The sequence below is a fragment of the Rhinolophus hipposideros genome (genome assembly GCF_964194185.1).
Source record: "Rhinolophus hipposideros genome assembly, contig: HAP1_SCAFFOLD_139, whole genome shotgun sequence".
Lineage (NCBI taxonomy): Eukaryota > Metazoa > Chordata > Mammalia > Chiroptera > Rhinolophidae > Rhinolophus > Rhinolophus hipposideros.
In genome coordinates, this window is record NW_027668813.1 from 160,008 (window position 1) to 182,592 (window position 22,585).

Below are 22,585 nucleotides of genomic sequence, written 5' to 3' on the forward strand. Positions count from 1 at the left end.
TCTATAAAACAGGAATCGCACACTCCAGTGCTTACGGAGGCAAAGAAGGTGACCCAAGTAAGTGAAGAAGCCAGGTGGGGACAGTAGCACACTAGGGAACACATGTCTCATATAAGAGGCGCAGCCTCGCCACAGGACACCCATCTGTAGTCAGGGCTCAAGGGGACCAGGCTTGATTCTTTAGGAGAAGCTTGACATCCTTATTTCTTCATGAGTCTCCAAAACTTTCGATGTTCACTCAACATATGGAGGTAAACTAAACATATCAAGGAGCCATAATTAGTCCGTGGCCCACTTGGGATGTTTTATCTGCTGTTTCCAAACGTTTGTGTATAATGTGAATATTTGTATGTAAAATCTTTCTGTTTTTTAGTATCATATGCTTCATTAAAAAACTGGGCCCCAACATGCAATAAAACTGTCATTTAGACTCATTACACCCACTTCAAGAATTTTTCCCATTCTTATTCAAACCATAATCTATTTGTATTCATTTTTCAGATTGTTAATCCAATGGACAATTACATTATAGGACTGCTGACACTAAATTATTGACACTTCCCATCTGTATTGCTACTAACTTCATGGGATTTCATGTTTAAACCTACCATCGTGATTATGCCACGGCTCTATGAATTTCACAGACATACTGAGAGAATTTATCACACACTTTCGATCATTGCAGCATCATTTACGGTGGCCAAGGAGTGGAGACAACCAAACTGTCCTTCAACAGATGATTGGATAAAAAAGATGTGGTATGCATACACAATGGCATACTACTCTGCCATAGAAAAAATAAAATGCTGCCCTTTGGGACAACACGGATGGACCATGACATTATTATGCTATGCAACACAAATCGGACAGAAAAAGTCGAGGACCATCCGACTTCACTCATATGAGGGATATTAAACTGAAAGCAACAGACGAACAAGACAAGGAAACAAAAACTGATAGACACAGACAACAGTTCAGTGGTGACCAGAACGTAAGGGGGGGACGGTGGATAGTAGAGAAGGGTAAGGGGGGGTCAAACATACAGTGAAGGCAGGAGAACTGACTCTGGATGGTGAGCACATACTATGACATACAGATGACGCATTATAGAAATGTACACTTGAAACCCATTTAAATACAATAACCATTGTCATCCCAATAAATTTAATTAAAAACAAAGAAAAGAAAACTGGAGATTTACAGAACAACAGGCAAAAAAAGTAGGTTCACAATTTCCTATTACTGCAGGAAAACCCTGCGTGCAGTAAGCATTTGTTGATCTAACAACCTGAGCACAAACAAACATGCAAAACTCTTAAAGGGCCCGATTCTATGCATTAGGAGACCACCCATCAGCAAATTTCTAAAGATTCTCTGAGCACCAGTGAATGACTGATGGCTGAAAGGAAAAAGGTTTTCTTCTTTAAGCCAGCAGGTACCGCCAATGATATTTCCTTCCACTTCTCGAGCCCAGAGGTACAGACAGTTCAAAAGTCAGGCGAAGAGTGTTGGGAAGGAGAGAGCTGAAGGAGAATCACCTCTCACACTCCACCTCTTCTAGAGATTTCTTAAGTATTTGAGATCTGCGAATTGATACATTGCACTAGTAGTTCTTAACCAAGAGTTGTATCAGAATCTCAGGGAGATATTTCTAAACAACACATGTCCAGGCCTTATTAGCTTTCCATAGTCAAAACCTTCAGGAAGAGCCTAGCTTGTAAATGGTTTCCAAGTTCCTAGGGTGACTGTGATTCGCCAGCAGAATTCTAGCCGAGAACTAGTCCGGGAGACGATCCCTTCGGTCTCTTCTCTAGCCTAAGTCACCAATTTCCTCTGACATTGACGATTAGGCCAAATAAAAGTGGAAGAGACATGTCACTTATGAAAACCACACTTAATTTCCTGGGTAGGAGTGGAAACGGGATTAACAATTAAAATGCAACTTGATTTCATTATTGCTAAACCCCTTACTTCTCATGGGACAGTCTACATTTCACAGCAGAGTTTAGACTCTTCCCTAGGTGGCTCTTTCTGCCAGAACAGATGACATGTCACTTAATTGTCTGTCCTTCCCTCCTTTCCCACTTAATTGCCGCCTGTTCACTGCAATCTGGTGGATTCGGAGCCTTCCCAGATGTGGTCTCAGGGAAGTTTAAAACTCACTAACTCTCTCTCAAAACTAAGGATTATTATCCCCCAAAACTGAAGAGGACCTTGACTAAGCACATAAACTGAAGAAAAACAAAAATAAAAAGCCTCTTTTTATTAATTAAACTTATTGGGGTGACACTGGTTAGTAAAATTACGTTGGTTACAAGTGTCATTTCTATGATACAGCATCTGTATGTCGCATTGTGTGCTCACCACCAGAGTCAGTTCTCCTTCCACCACCATATGTTTGACCCCTTTTTCCTCATCTATCTCCCCTCCCCCCTTTACCCTCTGGCAAATATTGAACTGCTGTCTGTGTCCATGAGGTTTTGAAAAACCTCTTCTTGTTATTTCCCTTCAATAGCCAAATTTCCAAATTGCCCTGCATATTTCTGATGGTTATTTCCTTTCCCTTTCCTTTTTCCCTCTTAGGCTTTAGCCAATGAGTACTAAATAGCTTTATATAAATCGTTTGTTTATAAAAAAAAAAAATTGTCAACAGCGGGAAGATTTCTATGATATTGTAAAATGCTTTTTTGTTTGTTTGAGTTTTAAGGTAAAGCCAATTTCAAAGGCAAATTTTGCCTTCCTACATTGTTTTGCATTAATTGGAAAACAACTCGGACGTGAAAAAACACTTAAAAAAGGAAGTGTTGCCTGTAACAAGTTTTGTTTTCACACGTAATTTGTCGTAAGTGCATAAAAGAGAGCTGTGCCCTCTACTGCTACTTTAGAGGTATCATCACGTAAAGTAAAATTTTAGAAAATTAAGTTCCAACTGTTTGCATTCAGGGAACGCTTGAGCTTCCAAAAATGTAAAATTGACCCTTCCTCTGTCAACCAAGGGCATTCCTGCTGGGGTTGCAGTGGCGAGCAGTGATGTACGTCCAGGAACAAAAAGGGGTGAACGCGTCCCCATCACCTGCTCCCTCTGTACACCTAAAACCTGCCCAGCACCTCCACAAGGCTGAGCAGGAGCCCCACTCCGAGGTGGAGACCTCAAGGGGGGCCGTGGCTGGCAGAGTGGCTAGGAACGCAGGTGGATGCCCTTGCTGGATGTCCAAACGTGACTGGCCTTCCTGCCCTAATCTTCAGAATCCCCGAGGCCTGGGGTGCTCAGGGCCAGTGTCCTGCTGCTTCCCCTCCCTACCTGCACACCCCCAGCTCCCTGGCGGGACCCAGGCTCCACTCCTCCTCCCACCCACCCCCAGGAACACCCATCTCTTAGGCCCTGCCCTGCAGCAGCCACCCCCACATACTTCCCTCCCCCGGGGTCTTCAGTCCTTGGTGTGAGTGAACCTGGCACCGACTCCTAAGCAGTAACAGGACTCTTACAGGACAGAACTGGGCCCTTTCTGTGGCCACCCCATTTCCCCTTCCTGACTTGGCTTTGGACTTGTTTCTATGGCGACAGGGCCAGGTGTACAGCATGCTGTATATATCGACTAGAAATAAAATGCTTGTGGCTGAAACACATGTATTACAAATATTGTGTAAATACAGTCTGTGGATCTATACCTCATTGGTTGCTTCCATGTCTGCCTGGTGTTGCAGCAGCAGTTCAGCTATCGCGGTGTTGTGCCCCATGGCCGCGTAGTGGAGAGCCGTGTTGTCACGGAAGTCCTTCACATGTGGATCCGCTCCATGCTGTAGTAGGATTGTTGCACACTCCTCTTCCTGGCACTCCACGGCCTGTCAGGATACGTCATTAAATGAACGGTAAATTATGGGAATTCAAAGTAAGCATTCCACAAGTTTCCACAATTAGTTATAGTTGATTGAAACTATTTCATTTTTATTCTAAATAGTTAAATAAAATCCATCTCCTGTTGACAGACCTGGCTACCACATACCTTTATTAGAGCTGTCTTGTTTCTGTTGTCACCGAAATTCATCTGGCATTTTTTCTCTGCTAGAAGAGTCACCACTTCCTCATGGCCAAAGGCGCAGGCCAAATGGAGAGCAGTCCTATGAGGGTGAGAGGACATTTAGGACATTACAGGGCACTGTCTCAAACATGCAGCTCTGCACGCAATTGTAAACATGACGCGCCACTCCAATGCCTTCAGAACCAACATGGAGTTTTCTTCTGCACAAAGTACAATATTCACGAGCTCTTGTTACTCGCCACACTAAGGACAGAGCAGCCTATGTGACTACAGAGAGCATGCCCTGGGGAATCAGCTCAACTCGGGTCTGATCCTAATTTAACTCGACCACTTATTAGCTGTCCCTTAGCCTTTGTGTGCCTCCATTTCCTCATCAACAAAATGGGGATAAAAACTGTAGTTAACATCACAGGACACTGTTGTGGGCTTACATGGGAATCTATGCAAAGTGTTTACTTAGGTTCCTAGCACAAAACACACAGCTCAATAACTCTTTGGTAATATTATCAGAATCATTACCATCACTACTACTTTAAAAGACAACATTTCAATTAAGTAAAATGATATCATTCCACCTACTTTGCAGCTGTGTTTTAAGGATTAAGAAAGAACACTGTATTTCAGTGATTCTAAGATGCTTCTTTTCTCATATTTTAACACCTCTGACTCTGGAAGGCAATGTATAATTCAGAATGCCTTGAAAGTATAGTTGGAGCATTTAAATAATTTCTTACTGGTATTTACAAGAACGGGCATCCTACCACCCTAACGTGAAGTGAAATAATGGAAACACACCAGACCTTCCTCCGTAGTTCTCATCATAAGTTGGCATCTAAATAAATGTTCATTCTTAAGAGCATCATGGGGAAAGAGGACTAACATCACCAAGAAATTCTTGTTTTGATTTTCAAGAAACCTGAAGCCAAAAGAGACTCAGCATTCAAGTGACTAGGGATGGCTCCTTTCATTGACTGTTTTGATTCATAGATTACATGAAAATCGGATGATTTCCAGTGATCGATACTCGTATTTAATACTATTGTACACTAGCTAAACAGCAAGTTTGGTCACTGTTCACAATGTCCTAACTGGAGAAATCCTTTTGTTTGAAACGAGGGAGGAAAAGCTTCAATGGATATTAGGTACTAATACTTCCATTTACAATTTTTCATTTCGCTCCTACTGGGCAACATAAAGTTTTTAAGGATGAAGAGGGCCTGAGAGATAGATTCTGAGAGTCCCGAGTAGACTGTGTCTGCTCCATAACAGGTATTCAGTGTATATCTGATGAATAAATGCATTGAAAGAAGGGATAACTACAGCTGGAGAGTTCAATGTTTTTAAACAAAATGTTTATAGTAATGCAGTACTTCTGCAATAGTAATAATCACTTATATGTGCTATTTTTGATTTCCATAAAGACAGAACCAAAATGATGAATCAAAAATCATTTAATATTATAGGTAGTGAAGCTCTATATAATAAAAAAATAAGTGTGTACAGAAATATAGATACATGAACTTCTACCAGCACAGATAAAAAGACTGCCTTTACTTTTGAAGAGGCTAAAAGTTGCCAGAAAATACCAATCTTTAAAAAAAAAATTTGGACATAGAAGTGAGAAATTGTTTTAATCTGTACAAGATGCATATTCCTGGGAATAATGAAATATTACCTGGGATTACTTTATTAATAACAAGCTGTTACTAGAATTCCTGTATATGTTCAGTGTAGAGATCAGATTTTTTAAAAAAGAAAATGTCACAGTACAAACACTCAGATATCAAGTTTGCACATATTTTTGGCTAAAATAACATCATAGTCTGTGTGTGTCTATATAATCAAAGGAATGCTTTCTCCTTTTCCAATCTACCAAAGTACATCTTTGCATGTAAACATGTATGTATTATCCATACCACCTTCAATGGTCTCAGGTAATTCCACCCTACAGACGCACTGCAATTTATTTACGAAATCCGCTGATGTGAATTTTTCACAAGACATTGATATTGTAAGCAGTGCTGAGAAAAGCAAATTGTATGTGATTTATCTAATTATTTCATAAAGATATTTTAGTGCTTGAAATTGATGGGTAAAGGGAATATACATTTTTAAATGTGGTACTTATCACCAAACTGCCTCTTTGAAAAGTCAGAAGCAACTTAAATTTGAAGCAGCTGTACAAGTACCATGGTTCCTCATCTTCTCAACCTTTGAGGATGGAAAAGAAGTTTTCATTTCTTTTGCAACTTTAATTCCTTTTTTTTTTTTACCTAGGACACTAAGTATTGGTCACTTATAGATACACAGAAAGAACTTGGTCAAATTCAAAATTCGACTGCTTTTTTTCTGTTGATTTCAGACACTTCTCTATAAAACAAAGATACACTTTTCCCTGATATGTGTATGCTGTACATAATTTACAAGTACCTTTTCTTGTGCTTTGTTAGTATTATTATCTGATATACAGAGACTATTGATTTCTTATATTGCTCAACCAACCTTCTGAACTCTTGGTTTTTTTGAAGTCTTCGCCAACATAAAAAAATGTATAAATAGGAATTTCTGTTTTCTTCTGGTACTTTCCTCATTTCGTGTATTTATAGTTTTTAATCTACAGTACATCTGGATCTTATTTTTGTGATATGAAAATCTAACGAATTTTCTCCAAATACTTAACAGGTATTTTTCCATCATTCATGAGTAATTCATATTTTCTACTAACCCTAAATGTCATCACTATGAAGCTCTAACATCCTGCATATATTAGGGTGTTTGGGCATTTTCTGCTATATTCCAATCATTTATCTCTCTTTTCAGCTCTTAGTAAAGAAATTGTGGCAATACAGCACCCGTTGACACCTAGAAGGGCAAATCTTCGTCTACTATACAGAATGATTCTTAATTTTATCACTACAATCAAAGAGCATGTGCAACCCAAAACTTTTAAAACCCTGAGAGTTTAGTTGGCTTATGGAAAACTGATAACTAGAGGAAGAGCACACACGGTGAGAAAACGAGTCTTCCTAGCCAAGACCACAGGCATCTTCCACTGGAAGCTTCCCTTCTAAGGCCCCTCAATAAACACCATACATACATGGGTGGACACTGATGTAAAACGGATACTGGGTTTTAGCTGAAGAACTTTTAGCCCACAAGTCGCTCTATTATGGGAATTAGTTTTCTCATTACGGACTTTTCTATAGTGTTTAACAATGTGGTCTAAAACTGTGCACATCAAAAGTAAAATGCTGCATATACTTCTTTTCATTTCTATTACTGATATTTAGTTAAATTGGTTTAACATTGTCAGTAAAGTGCTTTATAAGGGGAATTATGAGTGACGGGACCTTGAGAGTTTGTCCTGGTGCTCACCACGTGGGCCTGGGCCCTGGCCCCCAGGTAAGGGCCCCGCCCAGGCTGCGCTCCTCCCGGGGAGCCCGGCAGGTGGGCCCCTCTCCCAGGCCCCCGCCGCCTCCGGCCCGTGCCCAGCGGCCCCCCAGGCCCGCTCACCTCTTCTGCCGGTCTCTGTCGTTCAGTCTCTCTGGATGGAGCGAGAGCAGCTTCTGCACTCCGGCCACGTCGCCCCTGGAGGCAGCTCTGTGGATTTTTTGGAGATCTTTGTCTCGGATGCAGTACCCGGACTCCGAGGTGACCCCACCTCCGGTCTCAGGCTGCCAGCCACCACCATCGCTCTGGGGTCTCCTTCGGAAACCCAAGCCGGACCTGACCTTCAGAATCCCTAAGCCAATGAACCTCCTCATGGCCAAGCCACGGGCTTCAGAACCTCCTCCGCACTTCTCACGCCTGTTTTCTCCGCGCCCAGCCAACAGTAGCCTCTAGAGCAGCCAACTCCAGTCGCCACAGTATCCCCGCAGGACAGCAAGGCGGTTTGGAATCTCTCTGCCCAGAACGGCCGTCGCCAAGCAACGGTGCACGGGGCAGAGGCCGAGGGCTGCGCATGCGCACAGAGCCCCGTGGCCAAGGTCAAGGGCACCCGGAGCCCACGTGCAAGGCCCAGGCGCCTCAAGCTTCAGAGGTGGCCTGTGGGCAGCGCTGAGTTCCATTCGGACCTCGGTGGGCGCTGGCCCAGGCTTCTGCTGGGTCGTCTGAGCAAAATGAAATAGGAAATTTCATTTCCTGAATTAAGAAAGCAGATATGTAACAGGCAGAGAACTTGGGGGAAGCAAAAACCATAAATGAGAGAAGAAAAAATACCTTTATGTACCCTAAAACTGAAATGTATTAATTTCGATTTATAAAACACAAAAGCATTTAAAAGCTTGATTTCCCAGAGAAAACTCTTGTATTTTTTTTTGGGGGGGTGAAAATTGCTTTAATCAAGATATTTCACTGAATTATAAAAATATGATACTTTGTGTTTTTGATTTTTGGAGCCTAACCCCTTTTGTAGGAGCTCTTGTTTCGCATAACACGGCAGTTTTAGGGCCCTGGCAGCCGTGCCGCACGGGGGCCACCTGTGCACCACACGTCACAGGGGTGTGGCCTGCCTCTGAGGCCTCCGTGGCGCGGTTCTCCCGTGGGGATCCCGCTGACAGCGACAGCACCTCCGAGGGTGCCCTTCGCGGGCCTGTTACCTCCAATGACCGCGGAGCCATGTCCGTCCGCTCTGACCCAGGGCTCGCCCCCATCTGTCGGTCCAGAACGACCTACAGTAGAAAAAGGCAGAACGACAGGGGGGTGGAAAGGCGGACTTTTGAAAATCCACAAACAGTTGAAAGCAGACAATCGCAGCCATAGAAATGAACGAGAGCCGAGGCACTGAGACTGGAAAGGGCAGAGAAGGGGAAGGCGGACCCACAGAGGACTTCGGGGAGCCTCGGGACGCAGAGCGGCTGGCAGGCCGCGGGCGGAGGGCCACGCACCTGCGCCACCTGCGGGCGGCCGGGTCGCCGCGCGCCGGGGCTCCGGGCCCCGCCCCCGGGCACAGCGGGACGCGGCCACCTGTCCGCGGACGGCGACTGGGCCCGGGCGGCCGGGGAGCAGCGCCGCCTTCAGCGGGGTGGCGGGGCCGAAGCGCACGGCGGAGAGGCAGCCGGTGAAGCCCCCGCGCCGGCTCGCAGCGTGTCCGGGTCCGCGCCGGGGGGGCTCTGCGGGCCAAGAAGAGGGCACACACGTGAGGCGGGGCCGCGGGCGGGGCCGCGGGCAGGGACCTCTCTGCGAAGCCTGGGCGCGGCCTTCCTCGGGAGACGCGACAGGGCCCCCTGTGGCCTCGGCCGAGGACCCGCGGGATGGCCTGCCCGCCGCCAACTGCACTTTCCCCAGCGGCGTTCACGGTGACAAACCAATGAAATCCCCCGCCACTTCCGTTTTCAAATGATCATTAAAGTGGGCAACCTAAATGAGCAAACTAAACAGAAACAGTCTCAGAGATATAGAGGAAAAACCGAGGGTTGCCAGATGCTGGGGGGTGGGGGTGGGGGAGAAGCCGAGGGGACCAGAAAGTGCAAATCAGTAGCCACAACATTGCCACGGGGATACATACGAAAGACACTTTGGGGAATGTAATCAACAATGCCGTGAAAACCCTGCAAGCGGCAGACGGGCACCCGTCCCATCAGACAGACCGCCCCACGGACGGTGTAGACGCCCGACCCCTGCAGTGTACACCCGAGGCTGAACAATACTGAATGTCAACCACAATTTAACACATATATAGCCACAGGATGTGGAGTACAGCATAGGGAATAGTCAGTGGTACTGTAACAGCTATGAACACTGCCACAGGGGTAGTACATTGGGGGCTTATCACTTTGTGAGGGAAACTCTTGTATTTTGAAACGTTTTATTTTCAACCTCAATATCTATCACCTTAGACCCAAAAATCTTCTTTAAAAATTGGAGTATACTTTGTACTTATCTGCTTTTTGAATAAGGCCTGTGAAACTAGAAATCTCTTTCTCTTTTCAGTATATATGTTAAGAAAGAAAGGAAATTTGCTGTTTTGCCTCAGGATTTCACCAATTTATTCAGTCTAGAATGGCCAAAAAAGATCCACATTTCCAATCCTTTCTTTAGTTGGTATTATATTCACTTGTCAATTTGTGACAACTGGACCAGTATTATTATAGCCGGTTTGATTTTCAAACACCTTTTTAAAAACCCACCTTAAATTTGTCACTTAAATCCTTCAGTTGTCTTTCCAAAGGTGAGTTTGCATTAAGTTAATCAGTTCATAACTAACCACACTACTGACTGTTCATTTTTTGGCAGTGTCTACACACTTGTCTGTACAATTATTTTGCCAATATTTGAGTATTTAATCATTTTTTGTCATTATAAAACTGAGTGGGAAATATAAAAATGAATTTACCAACACCCAGAAGCACAGATCATACAGACATAATACAATTATTAAACTTAGACATGATTAGGCATTCTGAGAAACATCCCGTACCCCCTTCTTAGTCCCCTTCCCTCCCGCAAGCCCTCTGCCAGCAGCCTTTCCTCCAGCCCCCAACGCCCAAGCCCCGGTCTGTCTGCAGGCTCAGGCCTGCCTAGGCCTTGGGCGGCTTTCTCCAGCCAAGGACGTGCTTGGCACCTCGGGACCCAGCCCAGGGGACGACTATCGCTCTGCCTGCACCTGGGCCCCGAGTCAGAGCCTCGGGGTGTCGCCGGACACCGGACCAAGGGGAAGGCCACCCGCCCCACCCCACCGGAAAGATCTGTCTCCGCTGGACAGCACCGCGACCCCTCCCCGCCCCCCTTTCATCTCCCAGGAGCGCCAGGCGCCCTCCCTTCCTGCCTGCCTCGGTGGCCCCGCCCCCAGCACCAAAAGAGCTGGACAAAACGGCGAAAATAGGGAGCGCACGTGCCCTCGGGTTCCAGGAGAGACCACCACAGGGAAAAGCAGGCAGGCGGGCATGCACACAACCCACACAAGGAGGGTGCCTGGGACTGCTCCTCTCCTCCCGCATGCGGGACCCCGGGGCTCGGAGCCCGGCGGCAATCCGCGGACCCTGGAGGCCTGCCCCGGGGTCCCACGGTGACTGACAGCGCCCGGGCACTGCATCCGCAACGGAGCCCAGCCCCAGGCACCACGGCACTCCTGTGGGGAAGCTGCCACTTCAACTCAGCCTCAGTGCCTCTGTCCCAGTCGGTGTCCCATCCTGTGCGTCCGTCTCCCCTCCTCCCCAACTCCCAACACCTGTCTGTCTGTCTTCTGCCACCTCCAGGGAAGTGGTAGCGGCCCCGTGGAGCCACAGATGGCGCAAAGGGGCCGCGCTGCGGGCAAGGAGTAAAAGGAAGTCCACCCAGGCGACGTTTGCAGGAGGCGGGGAGCAGTCGAGAGGCGGGGCCCTGGCGGAGCCGGCCAGCGGGGAGATGCTCCGAATGGGAGCAGCCCGGCAGCCTGGTTCGCGCTCACCATGCAGGGCGGTCCGCCGATCTTGTGGCGCCAGGAGCCTACTCCCAGCGTCTATGGCCACAGCGGCTTGAACGCGCCCGATCTCCTCTGATCTGGGAAGCAGAGCAGGGTCGGGCCTGGTTAGTACTTGGATGGGGTCCGCCCCGGAATACCGCGTGCCCTAGGCTTTGGCCCGCCACTCCTTTTGCGGCCGCCCCGCCCCTCGTCCTTCGGGAGTGGCCCAGCCCGCCTAATAAACCCACGCCAGGGGTGGCGCTTGAGAGGCTGGAGGGTTAGGGGGAGAGGAATGGGTGGCGCCACACAGCACTACAATCTCGCTGCATCGGCCCCACGCCAGGCCCTTCGGCCCGGGCTCCCCCCCCTCCCCGCACCCCCTTCTTAGTCCCCTTCCCTCCCGCAAGCCCTCTGCCAGCAGCCTTTCGTCCCGCCCCCAACGCCCAAGCCCCGGTGTGTCTGCAGGCGCAGGCCTGCTTAGGCCTTGGGCGGCTCTCTCCATCCAAGGACGTTCTTGGCACCTCGGGACACAGCCCAGGGGACGACTATCTCTCTGCCTGCACCTGGGCCCCGAGACAGAGACTCGGGGTGTCGCGGGACACCGGACCAAGGGGAAGGCCACCCGCCCCACCCCACCGGAAAGATCTGTCTCCGCTGGACAGCACCGCGACCCCTCCCCGCCCCCCTTTCATCTCCCAGGAGCGCCAGGCGCCCTCCCTTCCCGCCTGCCTCGGTGGCCCCGCCCCCAGCACCAAAAGAGCTGGACAAAACGGCGAAAATAGGGAGCGCACGTGCCCTCGGGTTCCAGGAGAGACCACCACAGGGAAAAGCAGGCAGGCGGGCATGCACACAACCCACACAAGGAGGGTGCCTGGGACTGCTCCTCTCCTCCCGCATGCGGGACCCCGGGGATCGGAGCCCGGCGGCAATCCGCGGACCCTGGAGGCCTGCCCCGGGGTCCCACGGTGACTGACAGCGCCCGGGCACTGCATCCGTAACGGAGCCCAGCCCCAGGCACCACGGCACTCCTGTGGGGAAGCTGCCACTTCAACTCAGCCTCAGTGCCTCTGTCCCAGTCGGTGTCTCATCCTGTGCGTCCGTCTCCCCTCCTCCCCAACTCCCAACACCTGTCTGTCTGTCTTCTGCCACCTCCAGGGAAGTGGTAGCGGCCCCGTGGAGCCACAGATGGCGCTAAGGGGCCGCGCTGCGGGCAAGGAGTAAAAGGAAGTCCACCCAGGCGACGTTTGCAGGAGGCGGGGAGCAGTCGAGAGGCGGGGCCCTGGCGGAGCCCGCCAGCGGGGAGATGCTCCGAATGGGAGCAGCCCGGCAGCCTGGTTCGCGCTCACCATGCAGGGCGGTCCGCCGATCTTGTGGCGCCAGGAGCCTACTCCCAGCGTCTATGGCCACAGCGGCTTGAACGCGCCCGATCTCCTCTGATCTGGGAAGCGAAGCAGGGTCGGGCCTGGTTAGTACTTGGATGGGGTCCGCCCCGGAATACCGCGTGCCCTAGGCTTTGGCCCGCCACTCCTTTGGCGGCCGCCCTGTCCCTAGTCCTTAGGGAGTGGCCCAGCGCGCCTAATAAACCCACGCCAGGGGTGGCGCTTGGGAGGCTGGAGGGTTAGGGGGAGAGGAATGGGTGGCGCCACACAGCACTACAATCTCGCTGCATCGGCCCCACGCCAGGCCCTTCGGCCCGGGCTTTCCCGCCCCCGGAACCCCGTTCTTAGTCCCCTTCCCTCCCGCAAGCACTCTGCCAGCAGCCTTTCGTCCCGCCCCCAACGCCCAAGCCCTGGTCTGTCTGCAGGCGCAGGCCTGCCTAGGCCTTAGGGGGCTTTCTCCAGCCAAGGAAGTCCTTGGCACCTCGGGACCCAGCCCAGGGGACGAGTATCGCTCTGCCTGCACCTGGGCCCCGAGACAGAGACTCAGGGTGTCGCCGGACACCGGACCAAGGGGAAGGCCACCCGCCCCACCCCACCGGAAAGATCTGTCTCCGCTGGACAGCACCGCGACCCCTCCCCGCCCCCCTTTCATCTCCCAGGAGCGCCAGGCGCCCTCCCTTCCCGCCTGCCTCGGTGGCCCCGCCCCCAGCACCAAAAGAGCTGGACAAAACGGCGAAAATAGGGAGCGCACGTGCCCTCGGGTTCCAGGAGAGACCACCACAGGGAACAGCAGGCAGGCGGGCATGCACACAACCCACACAAGGAGGGTGTCTGGGGACGCTCCTCTCCTCCCGCATGCGGAACCCCGGGGCTCGGAGCCCGGCTGCAATCCCCGGACCATGGATGCCTGCCCCGGAGTCCCAGGGTGACTGCCAGCGTCCGGGCACTGCATCCGCAACGGAGCCCAGCCCCGGGTACCATGGCACTCCTGTGGGGAAGCTTCCACTTCAACTCAGCCTCAGTGCGTTGTCCCAGTCGGTGTCCCATCCTGTGCGTCCCTCCCACCTCCTCCCCAACTCCCAACCCCTGACTGTCTGTCTTCTGCCACCTCCAGGGAAGTGGTAGAGGCCCCGTGGAGCCTCAGATGGCGCGAAGGGGCCTCGCTGCGGGCAAGGAGTAAAAGGCAGTCCACCAAGGCGACCTTTGGAGGAGGCGGGGAGCAGGCGGGAGGCGTGGCCCTGGCTAAGCCGGCCAGCAGGGAGATGCTCCGGATGGGAGCAGCCCGGCAGCCTGGTTCGCGCTCACCACAAAGGGCGTTCCGCCGCTCTTGTGGCCCCGGGAGCCTACTCCCAGCGTCTATGGCCACAGCGGCTTGAACGCGCCCGATCTCCTCTGATCTGGGAAGCGAAGCAGGGTCGGGCCTGGTTAGTACTTGGATGGGGTCCGCCCCGGAATACCGGGTGCCCTAGGCTTTGGCCCGCAACTCCTTTTGCGGCCGCCCCACCCCTCGTCCTTCGGGAGTGGCCCAGCCCGCCTAATAAACCCATGCCAGGGGTGCCGCTGGGGGGGCTGGAGGGCAGGGGGAGAGGAATGGGTGGCGCCACATAGCACTACAATCTCGCTGCATCGGCCCCACGCCAGAACCTTCCGCCCGGGCTCTCCCCTCCCGTACCCCCTTCTTAGTCCCCTTCCCTCCCGCAAGCCCTCTGCCAGCCACCTTTGGTCCCACCCCAACGCCCAAGCCCCGGTCTGTCTGCAGGCGCAGGCCTGCCTAGGCCTTAGGCGGCTTTCTCCAGCCAAGGACGTGCTTGGCACCTCGGGACCCAGCCCAGGGGACGACTATCGCTCTGCCTGCACCTGGGCCCCGAGACAGAGACTCGGGGTGTTGCCGGACACCGGACCAAGGGGAAGGCCACCCGCCCCACCCCACCGGAAAGATCTGTCTCCGCTGGACAGCACCGCGACCCCTCCCCGCCCCCCTTTCATCTCCCAGGAGCGCCAGGCGCCCTCCCTTCCCACCTGCCTCGGTGGCCCCGCCCCCAGCACCAAAAGAGCTTGACAAAACGGCGAAAATAGGGAGCGCACGTGCCCTCGGGTTCCAGGAGAGACCACCACAGGGAAAAGCAGGCAGGCGGGCATGCACACAACCCACACAAGGAGGGTGCCTGGGGCTGCCCCTCTCCTCCCGCATGCGGGACCCAGTGCGGGCTCGGAGCCCGGCGGCAATCCGCGGACCCTGGATGCCTGCCCCGGGGTCCCACGGTGACTGCCAGCGTCCGGGCACTGCCTCTGTAACGGAGCCCAGCCCCGGGCACCATGGCACTCCTGTGGGGAAGCTGCCACTTCAACTCAGCCTCAGCGCGTCTGTCCCAGTCGGTGTCCCATCCTGTGCGTCCCTCCCCCCTCCTCCCCAACTCCCAACCCCTGACTCTCTGTCTTCTGCCACCTCCAGGGAAGTGGTAGAGGCCCCGTGGAGCCTCAGATGGCGCGAAGGGGTCTCGCTGCGGGCAAGGAGTGAAAGGCAGTCCACCCAGGCGACGTTTGGAGGAGGCGGGGAGCAGGCGGGAGGCGTGGCCCTGGCTAAGCCGGCCAGCAGAGAGATGCTCTGGATGGGAGCAGCCCTGCAGCCTGGTTCGCGCTCACCACACAGGGCGGTCCGCCGCTCTTGTGGCCCAGGGAGCCTACTCCCAGCGTCTATGGCCACAGCGGCTTGAACGCGCCCGATCTCCTCTGATCTGGGAAGCGAAGCAGGGTCGGGCCTGGTTAGTACGTGGATGGGGTCCGCCCCGCAATACCGGGTACCCTAGGCTTTGGCCCGCCACTCCTTTGGCGGCCGCCCTGTCCCTAGTCCTTAGGGAGTGGCCCAGCGCGCCTAATAAACCCACGCCAGGGGTGGCGCTTGGGATGCTGGAGGGTTAGGGGGAGAGGAATGGGTGGCGCCACACAGCACTACAATCTCGCTGCATCGGCCCCAGGCCAGGCCCTTCGGCCCGGGCTCCCCGCCACACACCCCGTTCTTAGACCCCTTCCCTCCCGCAAGCCCTCTGCCAGCAGCCTTCGTCCCGCCCCCAACGCCCAAGCCCTGGTTTGTCTGCATGCACAGGCCTGCCTCGGCCTTGGGCGGCTTTCTCCAGCCAAGGACGTGCTTGTCACCTCGGGACCCAGTCCAGGGGACGACTATCGCTCTGCCTGCACCTGGGCCCCGAGACAGAGACTCGGGGTGTCGCCGGACACCGGACCAAGGGGAAGGCCACCCGCCCCACCCCACCGGAAAGATCTGTCTCCGCTGGACAGCACCGCGACCCCTCCCCGCCCCCCTTTCATCTCCCAGGAGCGCCATGCGCCCTCCCTTCCCGCCTGCCTCGGTGGCCCCGCCCCCAGCACCAAAAGAGCTGGATAAAACGGCGAAAATAGGGAGCGCACGTGCCCTCGGGTTCCAGGAGAGACCACCACAGGGAAAAGCAGGCAGGCGGGCATGCACACAACCCACACTAGGAGGGTGTCTGGGACTGCTCCTCTCCTCCCGCATTCGGGACCCCGGGGCTCGGAGCCCGTCTGCAATCCGCGGACCCTGGAGGCCTGCTTCGGGGTCCCACGGTGACTGCCAGCGCCCGGGCACTGCCTCCGTATCGGAGCCCAGCCCCGGGCACCACCGCACTCCGGTGGGGAAGCTGCCACTTCAACTCAGCCTCAGAGCGTCTGTCCCAGTCGGTGTCCCTTCCAGTGCGTCCGTCCCCCCTCCTCCCCAACTCCCAACCCCTGTCTGTCTGTCTTCTGCCACCTCCAGGGAAGTGGTAGAGGCCCCGTGGAGCCTCAGATGGCGCTAAGGGGCCTCGCTGCCGGCAAGGAATAAAAGGAAGTCCATCCAGGCGGCGTTTTGTCGAGGCGGGGAGCAGGCGGGAGGCGGGCCCTGGCGGAGCCGGCCAGCGGGGAGATGCTCCGGATGGGAGCAGCCCGGCAGCCTGGTTCGCGCTCACCATACAGGGCGGTCCGCCGATCTTGTGGCGCCAGGAGCCTACTCCCAGCGTCTATGGCCACAGCGGCTTGAACGCGCCCGATCTCCTCTGATCTGGGAAGCGAAGCAGGGTCGGGCCTGGTTAGTACTTGGATGGGGTCCGCCCCAGAATACCTGGTGCCCTAGGATTTGGCCCGCCACTCCTTTTACGGCCGCCCCACCCACGTCCTTCAGGAGTGGCCCAGCCCGCCTAATAAACCCACGCCAGGGGTGGCGCTGGGGGGGCTGGAGGGCAGGGGGAGAGGAATGGGTGGCGCCACACAGCACTACAATCTCGCTGTATTGGCCCCACGCCAGAACCTTCCGCCCGGGCTCCCCCCTCCCGTACCCCCTTCTTAGTCCCCTTCCCTCCCGCAAGCCCTCTGCCAGCAGCCTTTCGTCCCGCCCCCAATGCCCAAGCCCAGGTCTGTCTGCAGGCGCAGGCCTGCCTCGGCCTTGGGCTGCTTTCTCCAGCCAAGGACGTCCTTGGCACCTCGGGACCCAGCACAGGGGACGACTATCGCTCTGCCTGCACCTGGGCCCCGAGACAGAGGCTCGGGGTGTCGCCGGACACCGGACCAAGGGGAAGGCCACCCGCCCCACCCCACCGAATAGATCTGTCTCCGCTGGACAGCACCGCGACCCCTCCCCGCCCCCTTTCATCTCCCAGGAGCGCCAGGCGCCCTCCCTTCCGGCCTGCCTCGGTGGCCCCGCGCCCAGCACCAAAAGAGCTGGACAAAACGGCGAAAATAGGGAGCGCACGTGCCCTCAGGTTCCAGGAGAGACCACCACAGGGAAAAGCAGAAAGGCGGGCATGCACACAACCCACACAAGGAGGGTATCTGGGGACGCTCCTCTCCTCCCGCATGCCGGACCCCGGGCGGGGCTCGGAGCCCCGCTGCAATCCGCGGACCCTGGAGGCCTGCCCCGGGTTCCCACGGTGACTGCCAGCGTCTGGGCACTGCATCCGCAACGGATCCAAGCCCCGGGCACCACGGCACTCCTGTGGGGAAGCTGCCACTTCAACTCAGCCTCAGTGCGTCTGTCCCACTCGGTGTCCCATCCAGTGCGTCCGTCCCCCCTCCTCCCCAAATCCCAACCCCTGTCTGTCTGTCTTCTGCCACCTCCAGGGAAGTGGTAGAGGCCCCGTGGAGCCTCAGATGGCGCGAAGGCGCCTCGCTGCGGGCAAGGAGTAAAAGGCAGTCCACCCAGGGGACGTTTGGAGGAGGCGGGCAGCAGGCGGGAGGCGGGGCCCTGGCGGAAGCGGCCAGAGGGGAGATGCTCCGGATGGGAGCAGCACTGCAGCCTGGTTCGCGCTCACCACACAGGGCGGTCCGCCGCTCTTGTGGCGCCGGGAGCCTGCTCCCAGCGTCTATGGCCACAGCGGCTTGAACGCGCCCGATCTCCTCTGATCTGGGAAGCGAAGCAGGGTCGAGCCTGGTTAGTACTTGGATGGGGTCCGCCCCGGAATACCTGGTGCCCTAGGCTTTGGCCCGCAACTCCTTTTGCGGCCGCCCCACCCCTCGTCCTTCGGGAGTGGCTCAGCCCGCCTAATAAACCGACGCCAGGGGTGGCGCTGGGGGGGCTGGAGGGCAGGGGGAGAGGAAAGGGTGGCGCCACACAGCACTACAATCTCGCTGCATCGGCCCCACGCCAGGCCCTTCGGCCCGGGCTTTCCCGCCCCCCCGCACCCCGTTCTTAGTCCCCTTCCCTCCCGCAAGCCCTCTGCCAGCAGCCTTTGGTCCCGCCCCCAACGCCCAAGCCATGGTCTGTCTGCAGGCGCAGGCCTGCCTAGGCCTTGGGCGGCATTCTCCAGCCAAGGACGTCCTTGGCACCTCGGGACCCAGCCCAGGGGACGACTATCGCTCTGCCTGCACCTGGGCCCCGAGACAGAGACACAGGGTGTCGCCGGACACCGGACCAAGGAGAAGGCCACCCGCCCCACCCCACCGGAAAGATCTGTCTCCGCTGGACAGCACCGCGACCCCTCCCCGCCCCCCTTTCATCTCCCAGGAGCGCCAGGCGCCCTCCCTTCCAGCCTGCCTCGGTGGCCCCGCGCCCAGCACCAAAAGAGCTGGACAAAACGGCGAAAATCGGGAGCGCACGTGCCCTCGGGTTCCAGGAGAGACCACCACAGGGAAAAGCAGAAAGGCGGGCATGCACACAACCCACACAAGGAGGGTATCTGGGGACGCTCCTCCTCCCGCATGCCGGACCCCGGGCGGGGCTCGGAGCCCCGCTGCAATCCGCGGACCCTGGAGGCCTGCCCCGGGATCCCACGGTGACTGACAGCGCCCTGGCACTGCATCCGCAACGGAGCCCAGCCCCGGGCACCACGGCACTCCTGTGGGGAAGCTGCCACTTCAACTCAGCCTCAGTGCCTCTGTCCCAGTCGGTGTCCCATCCTGTGCGTCCGTCTCCCCTCCTCCCCAACTACCAACACCTGTCTGTCTGTCTTCTGCCACTTCGAGGGAAGGGGTAGCGGCCCCGTGGAGCCACAGATTGCGCTAAGGGGCCTCGCTGCGGGCAAGGAGTAAAAGTAAGTCCACCCAGGCGACGTTTGCAGGAGGCGGGGAGCAGTCGGGAGGCGGGGCCCTGGCGGAGCCGGCCAGCGGGGAGATGCTCCGGATGGGAGCAGCCCGGCAACCTGGTTCGCGCTCATCATACAGGACGGTCCGCCGATCTTGTGGCGCCGGGAGCCTGCTCCCAGCGTCTTTGGCCACAGCGGCTTGAACGCACCCGATCTCCTCTGATCTGGGAAGCGAAGCAGGGTCGGGCCTGGTTAGTACTTGGATGGGGTCCGCCCCGGAATACCGGGTGCCCTAGGCTTTGGCCCGCCACTCCTTTTGCGGCCGCCCCGCCCCTCGTCCTTCTGGAGTGGCCCAGCCCGCCTAATAAACCCACGCCAGGGGTGGCACTTGAGAAGCTGGAGGGTTAGGGGGAGAGGAATGGGTGGCGCCACACAGCACTACAATCTCGCTGCATCGGCCCCACGCCGGAACCTTCCGCCCGGGCTCTCCCCTCCCGTACCCCCTTCTTAGTCCCCTTCCCTCCCGCAAGCCCTCTGCCAGCCACCTTTGGTCCCACCCCAACGCCCAAGCCCCCGTCTGTCTGCAGGCGCAGGCCTGCCTAGGCCTTAGGCGGCTTTCTCCAGCCAAGGACGTGCTTGGCACCTCGGGACCCAGCCCAGGGGACGACTATCGCTCTGCCTGCACCTGGGCCCCGAGACAGAGACTCGGGGTGTTGCCGGACACCGGACCAAGGGGAAGGCCACCCGCCCCACCCCACCGGAAAGATCTGTCTCCGCTGGACAGCACCGCGACCCCTCCCCGCCCCCCTTTCATCTCCCAGGAGCGCAAGGCGCCCTCCCGTCCCACCTGCCTCGGTGGCCCCGCCCCCAGCACCAAAAGAGCTGGACAAAACGGCGAAAATAGGGAGCGCACGTGCCCTCGGGTTCCAGGAGAGACCACCACAGGGAAAAGCAGGCAGGCGGGCATGCACACAACCCACACAAGGAGGGTGCCTGGGGCTGCCCCTCTCCTCCCGCATGCGGGACCCCGTGCGGGCTCGGAGCCCTGCGGCAATCCGCGGACCATGGATGCCTGCCCCGGAGTCCCACGGTGACTGCCAGCGTCCGGGCACTGCATCCGCAACGGAGCCCAGCCCCGGGCACCATGGCACTCCTGTGGGGAAGCTGCCACTTCAACTCAGCCTCAGTGCGTCTGTCCCAGTCGGTGTCCCATCCTGTGCGTCCCTCCCCCCTCTTCCCCCCTCCCAACCCCTGACTGTCTTCTGCCACCTCCAGGGAAGTGGTAGAGGCCCCGTGGAGCCTCAGATGGCGCGAAGGGGCCTCGCTGCGGGCAAGGAGTAAAAGGCAGTCCACCAAGGCGACCTTTGGAGGAGGCGGGGAGCAGGCGGGAGGCGTGGCCCTGGCGGAGCCGGCCAGCGGGGAGATGCTCCGGATGGGAGCAGCCCGGCAGCCTGGTTCGCGCTCACCACAAAGGGCGGTCCGCCGCTCTTGTGGCCCCGGGAGCCTACTCCCAGCGTCTATGGCCACAGCGGCTTGAACGGGCCCGATCTCCTCTGATCTGGGAAGCGAAGCAGGGTCGGGCCTGGTTAGTACTTGGATGGGGTCCGCCCCGGAATACCGGGTGCCCTAGGCTTTGGCCCGCAACTCCTTTTGCGGCCGCCCCACCCCTCGTCCTTCGGGAGTGGCCCAGCCCGCCTAATAAACCCATGCCAGGGGTGGCGCTGGGGGGGCTGGAGGGCAGGGGGAGAGGAATGGGTGGCGCCACACAGCACTACAATCTCGCTGCATCGGCCCCACGCCAGAACCTTCCGCCCGGGCTCTCCCCTCCCGTACCCCCTTCTTAGTCCCCTTCCCTCCCGCAAGCCCTCTGCCAGCCACCTTTGGTCCCGCCCCCAAAGCCCAAGCCCAGGTCTGTCTGCAGGCGCAGGCCTGCCTAGGCCTTAGGCGGCTTTCTCCAGCCAAGGACGTGCTTGGCACCTCGGGACCCAGCCCAGGGGACGACTATCGCTCTGCCTGCACCTGGGCCCCGAGACAGAGACTCGGGGTGTCGCCGGACACCGGACCAAGGGGAAGGCCACCCGCCCCACCCCACCGGAAAGATCTGTCTCCGCTGGACAGCACCGCGACCCCTCCCCGCCCCCCTTTCATCTCCCAGGAGCGCCAGGCGCCCTCCCTTCCCACCTGCCTCGGTGGCCCCGCCCCCAGCACCAAAAGAGCTGGACAAAACGGCGAAAATAGGGAGCGCACGTGCCCTCGGGTTCCAGGAGAGACCACCACAGGGAAAAGCAGGCAGGCGGGCATGCACACAACCCACACAAGGAGGGTGTCTGGGACTGCTCCTCTCCTCCCGCATTCGGGACCCCGGGGCTCGGAGCCCGGCTGCAATCCGCGGACCCTGGAGGCCTGCCCCGGGGTCCCACGGTGACTGACAGCGCCCTGGCACTGCCTCCGTAACGGAGCCCAGCCCCGGGCACCACCGCACTCCGGTGGGGAAGCTGCCACTTCAACTCAGCCTCCGAGCGTCTGTCCCAGTCGGTGTCCCATCCAGTGCGTCTGTCCCCCCTCCTCCCCAACTCCCAACCCCTGTCTGTCTGTCTTCTGCCACCTCCAGGGAAGTGGTAGAGGCCCCTGGAGCCTCAGATGGCGCTAAGGGGCCTCGCTGCGGGCAAGGAATAAAAGGAAGTCCATCCAGGCGGCGTTTTGTCGAGGCGGGGAGCAGGCGGGAGGCGGGCCCTGGCGGAGCCGGCCAGCGGGGAGATGCTCCGGATGAGAGCAGCCCGGCAGCCTGGTTCGCGCTCACCATACAGGGCGGTCCGCCGATCTTGTGGCGCCGGGAGCCTACTCCCAGCGTCTATGGCCACAGCGGCTTGAACGCGCCCGATCTCCTCTGATCTGGGAAGCGAAGCAGGGTCGGGCCTGGTTAGTATTTGGATGGGGTCCGCCCGGAATACCGGGTGCCCTAGGCTTTGGCCCGCCACTCCTTTGGCAGCCGCCCTGTCCCTAGTCCTTAGGGAGTGGCCCAGCGCGCCTAATAAACCCACGCCAGGGGTGGCGCTAGGGAGGCTGGAGGGTTATGGGGAGAGGAATGGGTGGCGCCACACAGCACTACAATCTCGCTGCATCGGCCACAGGCCAGGCCCTTCGGCCCGGGCTTTCCCGACCCCCCGCACCCCGTTCTTAGTCCCCTTCCCTCCCGCAAGCCCTCTGCCAGCAGCCTTTCGTCCCGCCCCCAACGCCCAAGCCCGGGTCTGTCTGCAGGCA

At 56.8% G+C, this 22,585-nt stretch overlaps 1 protein-coding gene across 1 annotated transcript in view; it reads right to left on the minus strand.

Annotated features, from left to right (window-relative positions):
- The window catches only part of LOC308495761 (uncharacterized protein), a 45,309-nt gene extending 37,360 nt beyond the window's left edge, over positions 1 to 7,949 (minus strand). Inside the window, exons 1-3 of the mRNA XM_081080737.1 lie at positions 7,554 to 7,949; positions 4,005 to 4,119; positions 3,670 to 3,843 (exon numbers count right to left, since the gene is read on the minus strand). Coding sequence (XP_080936863.1) covers positions 3,670 to 3,843; positions 4,005 to 4,119; positions 7,554 to 7,804 — 540 coding nt within the window. The 5' untranslated portion in view covers positions 7,805 to 7,949. The remainder of the gene's footprint in view (positions 1 to 3,669; positions 3,844 to 4,004; positions 4,120 to 7,553) is intronic.
- Between the last annotated feature and the right edge of the window lie 14,636 nt (positions 7,950 to 22,585).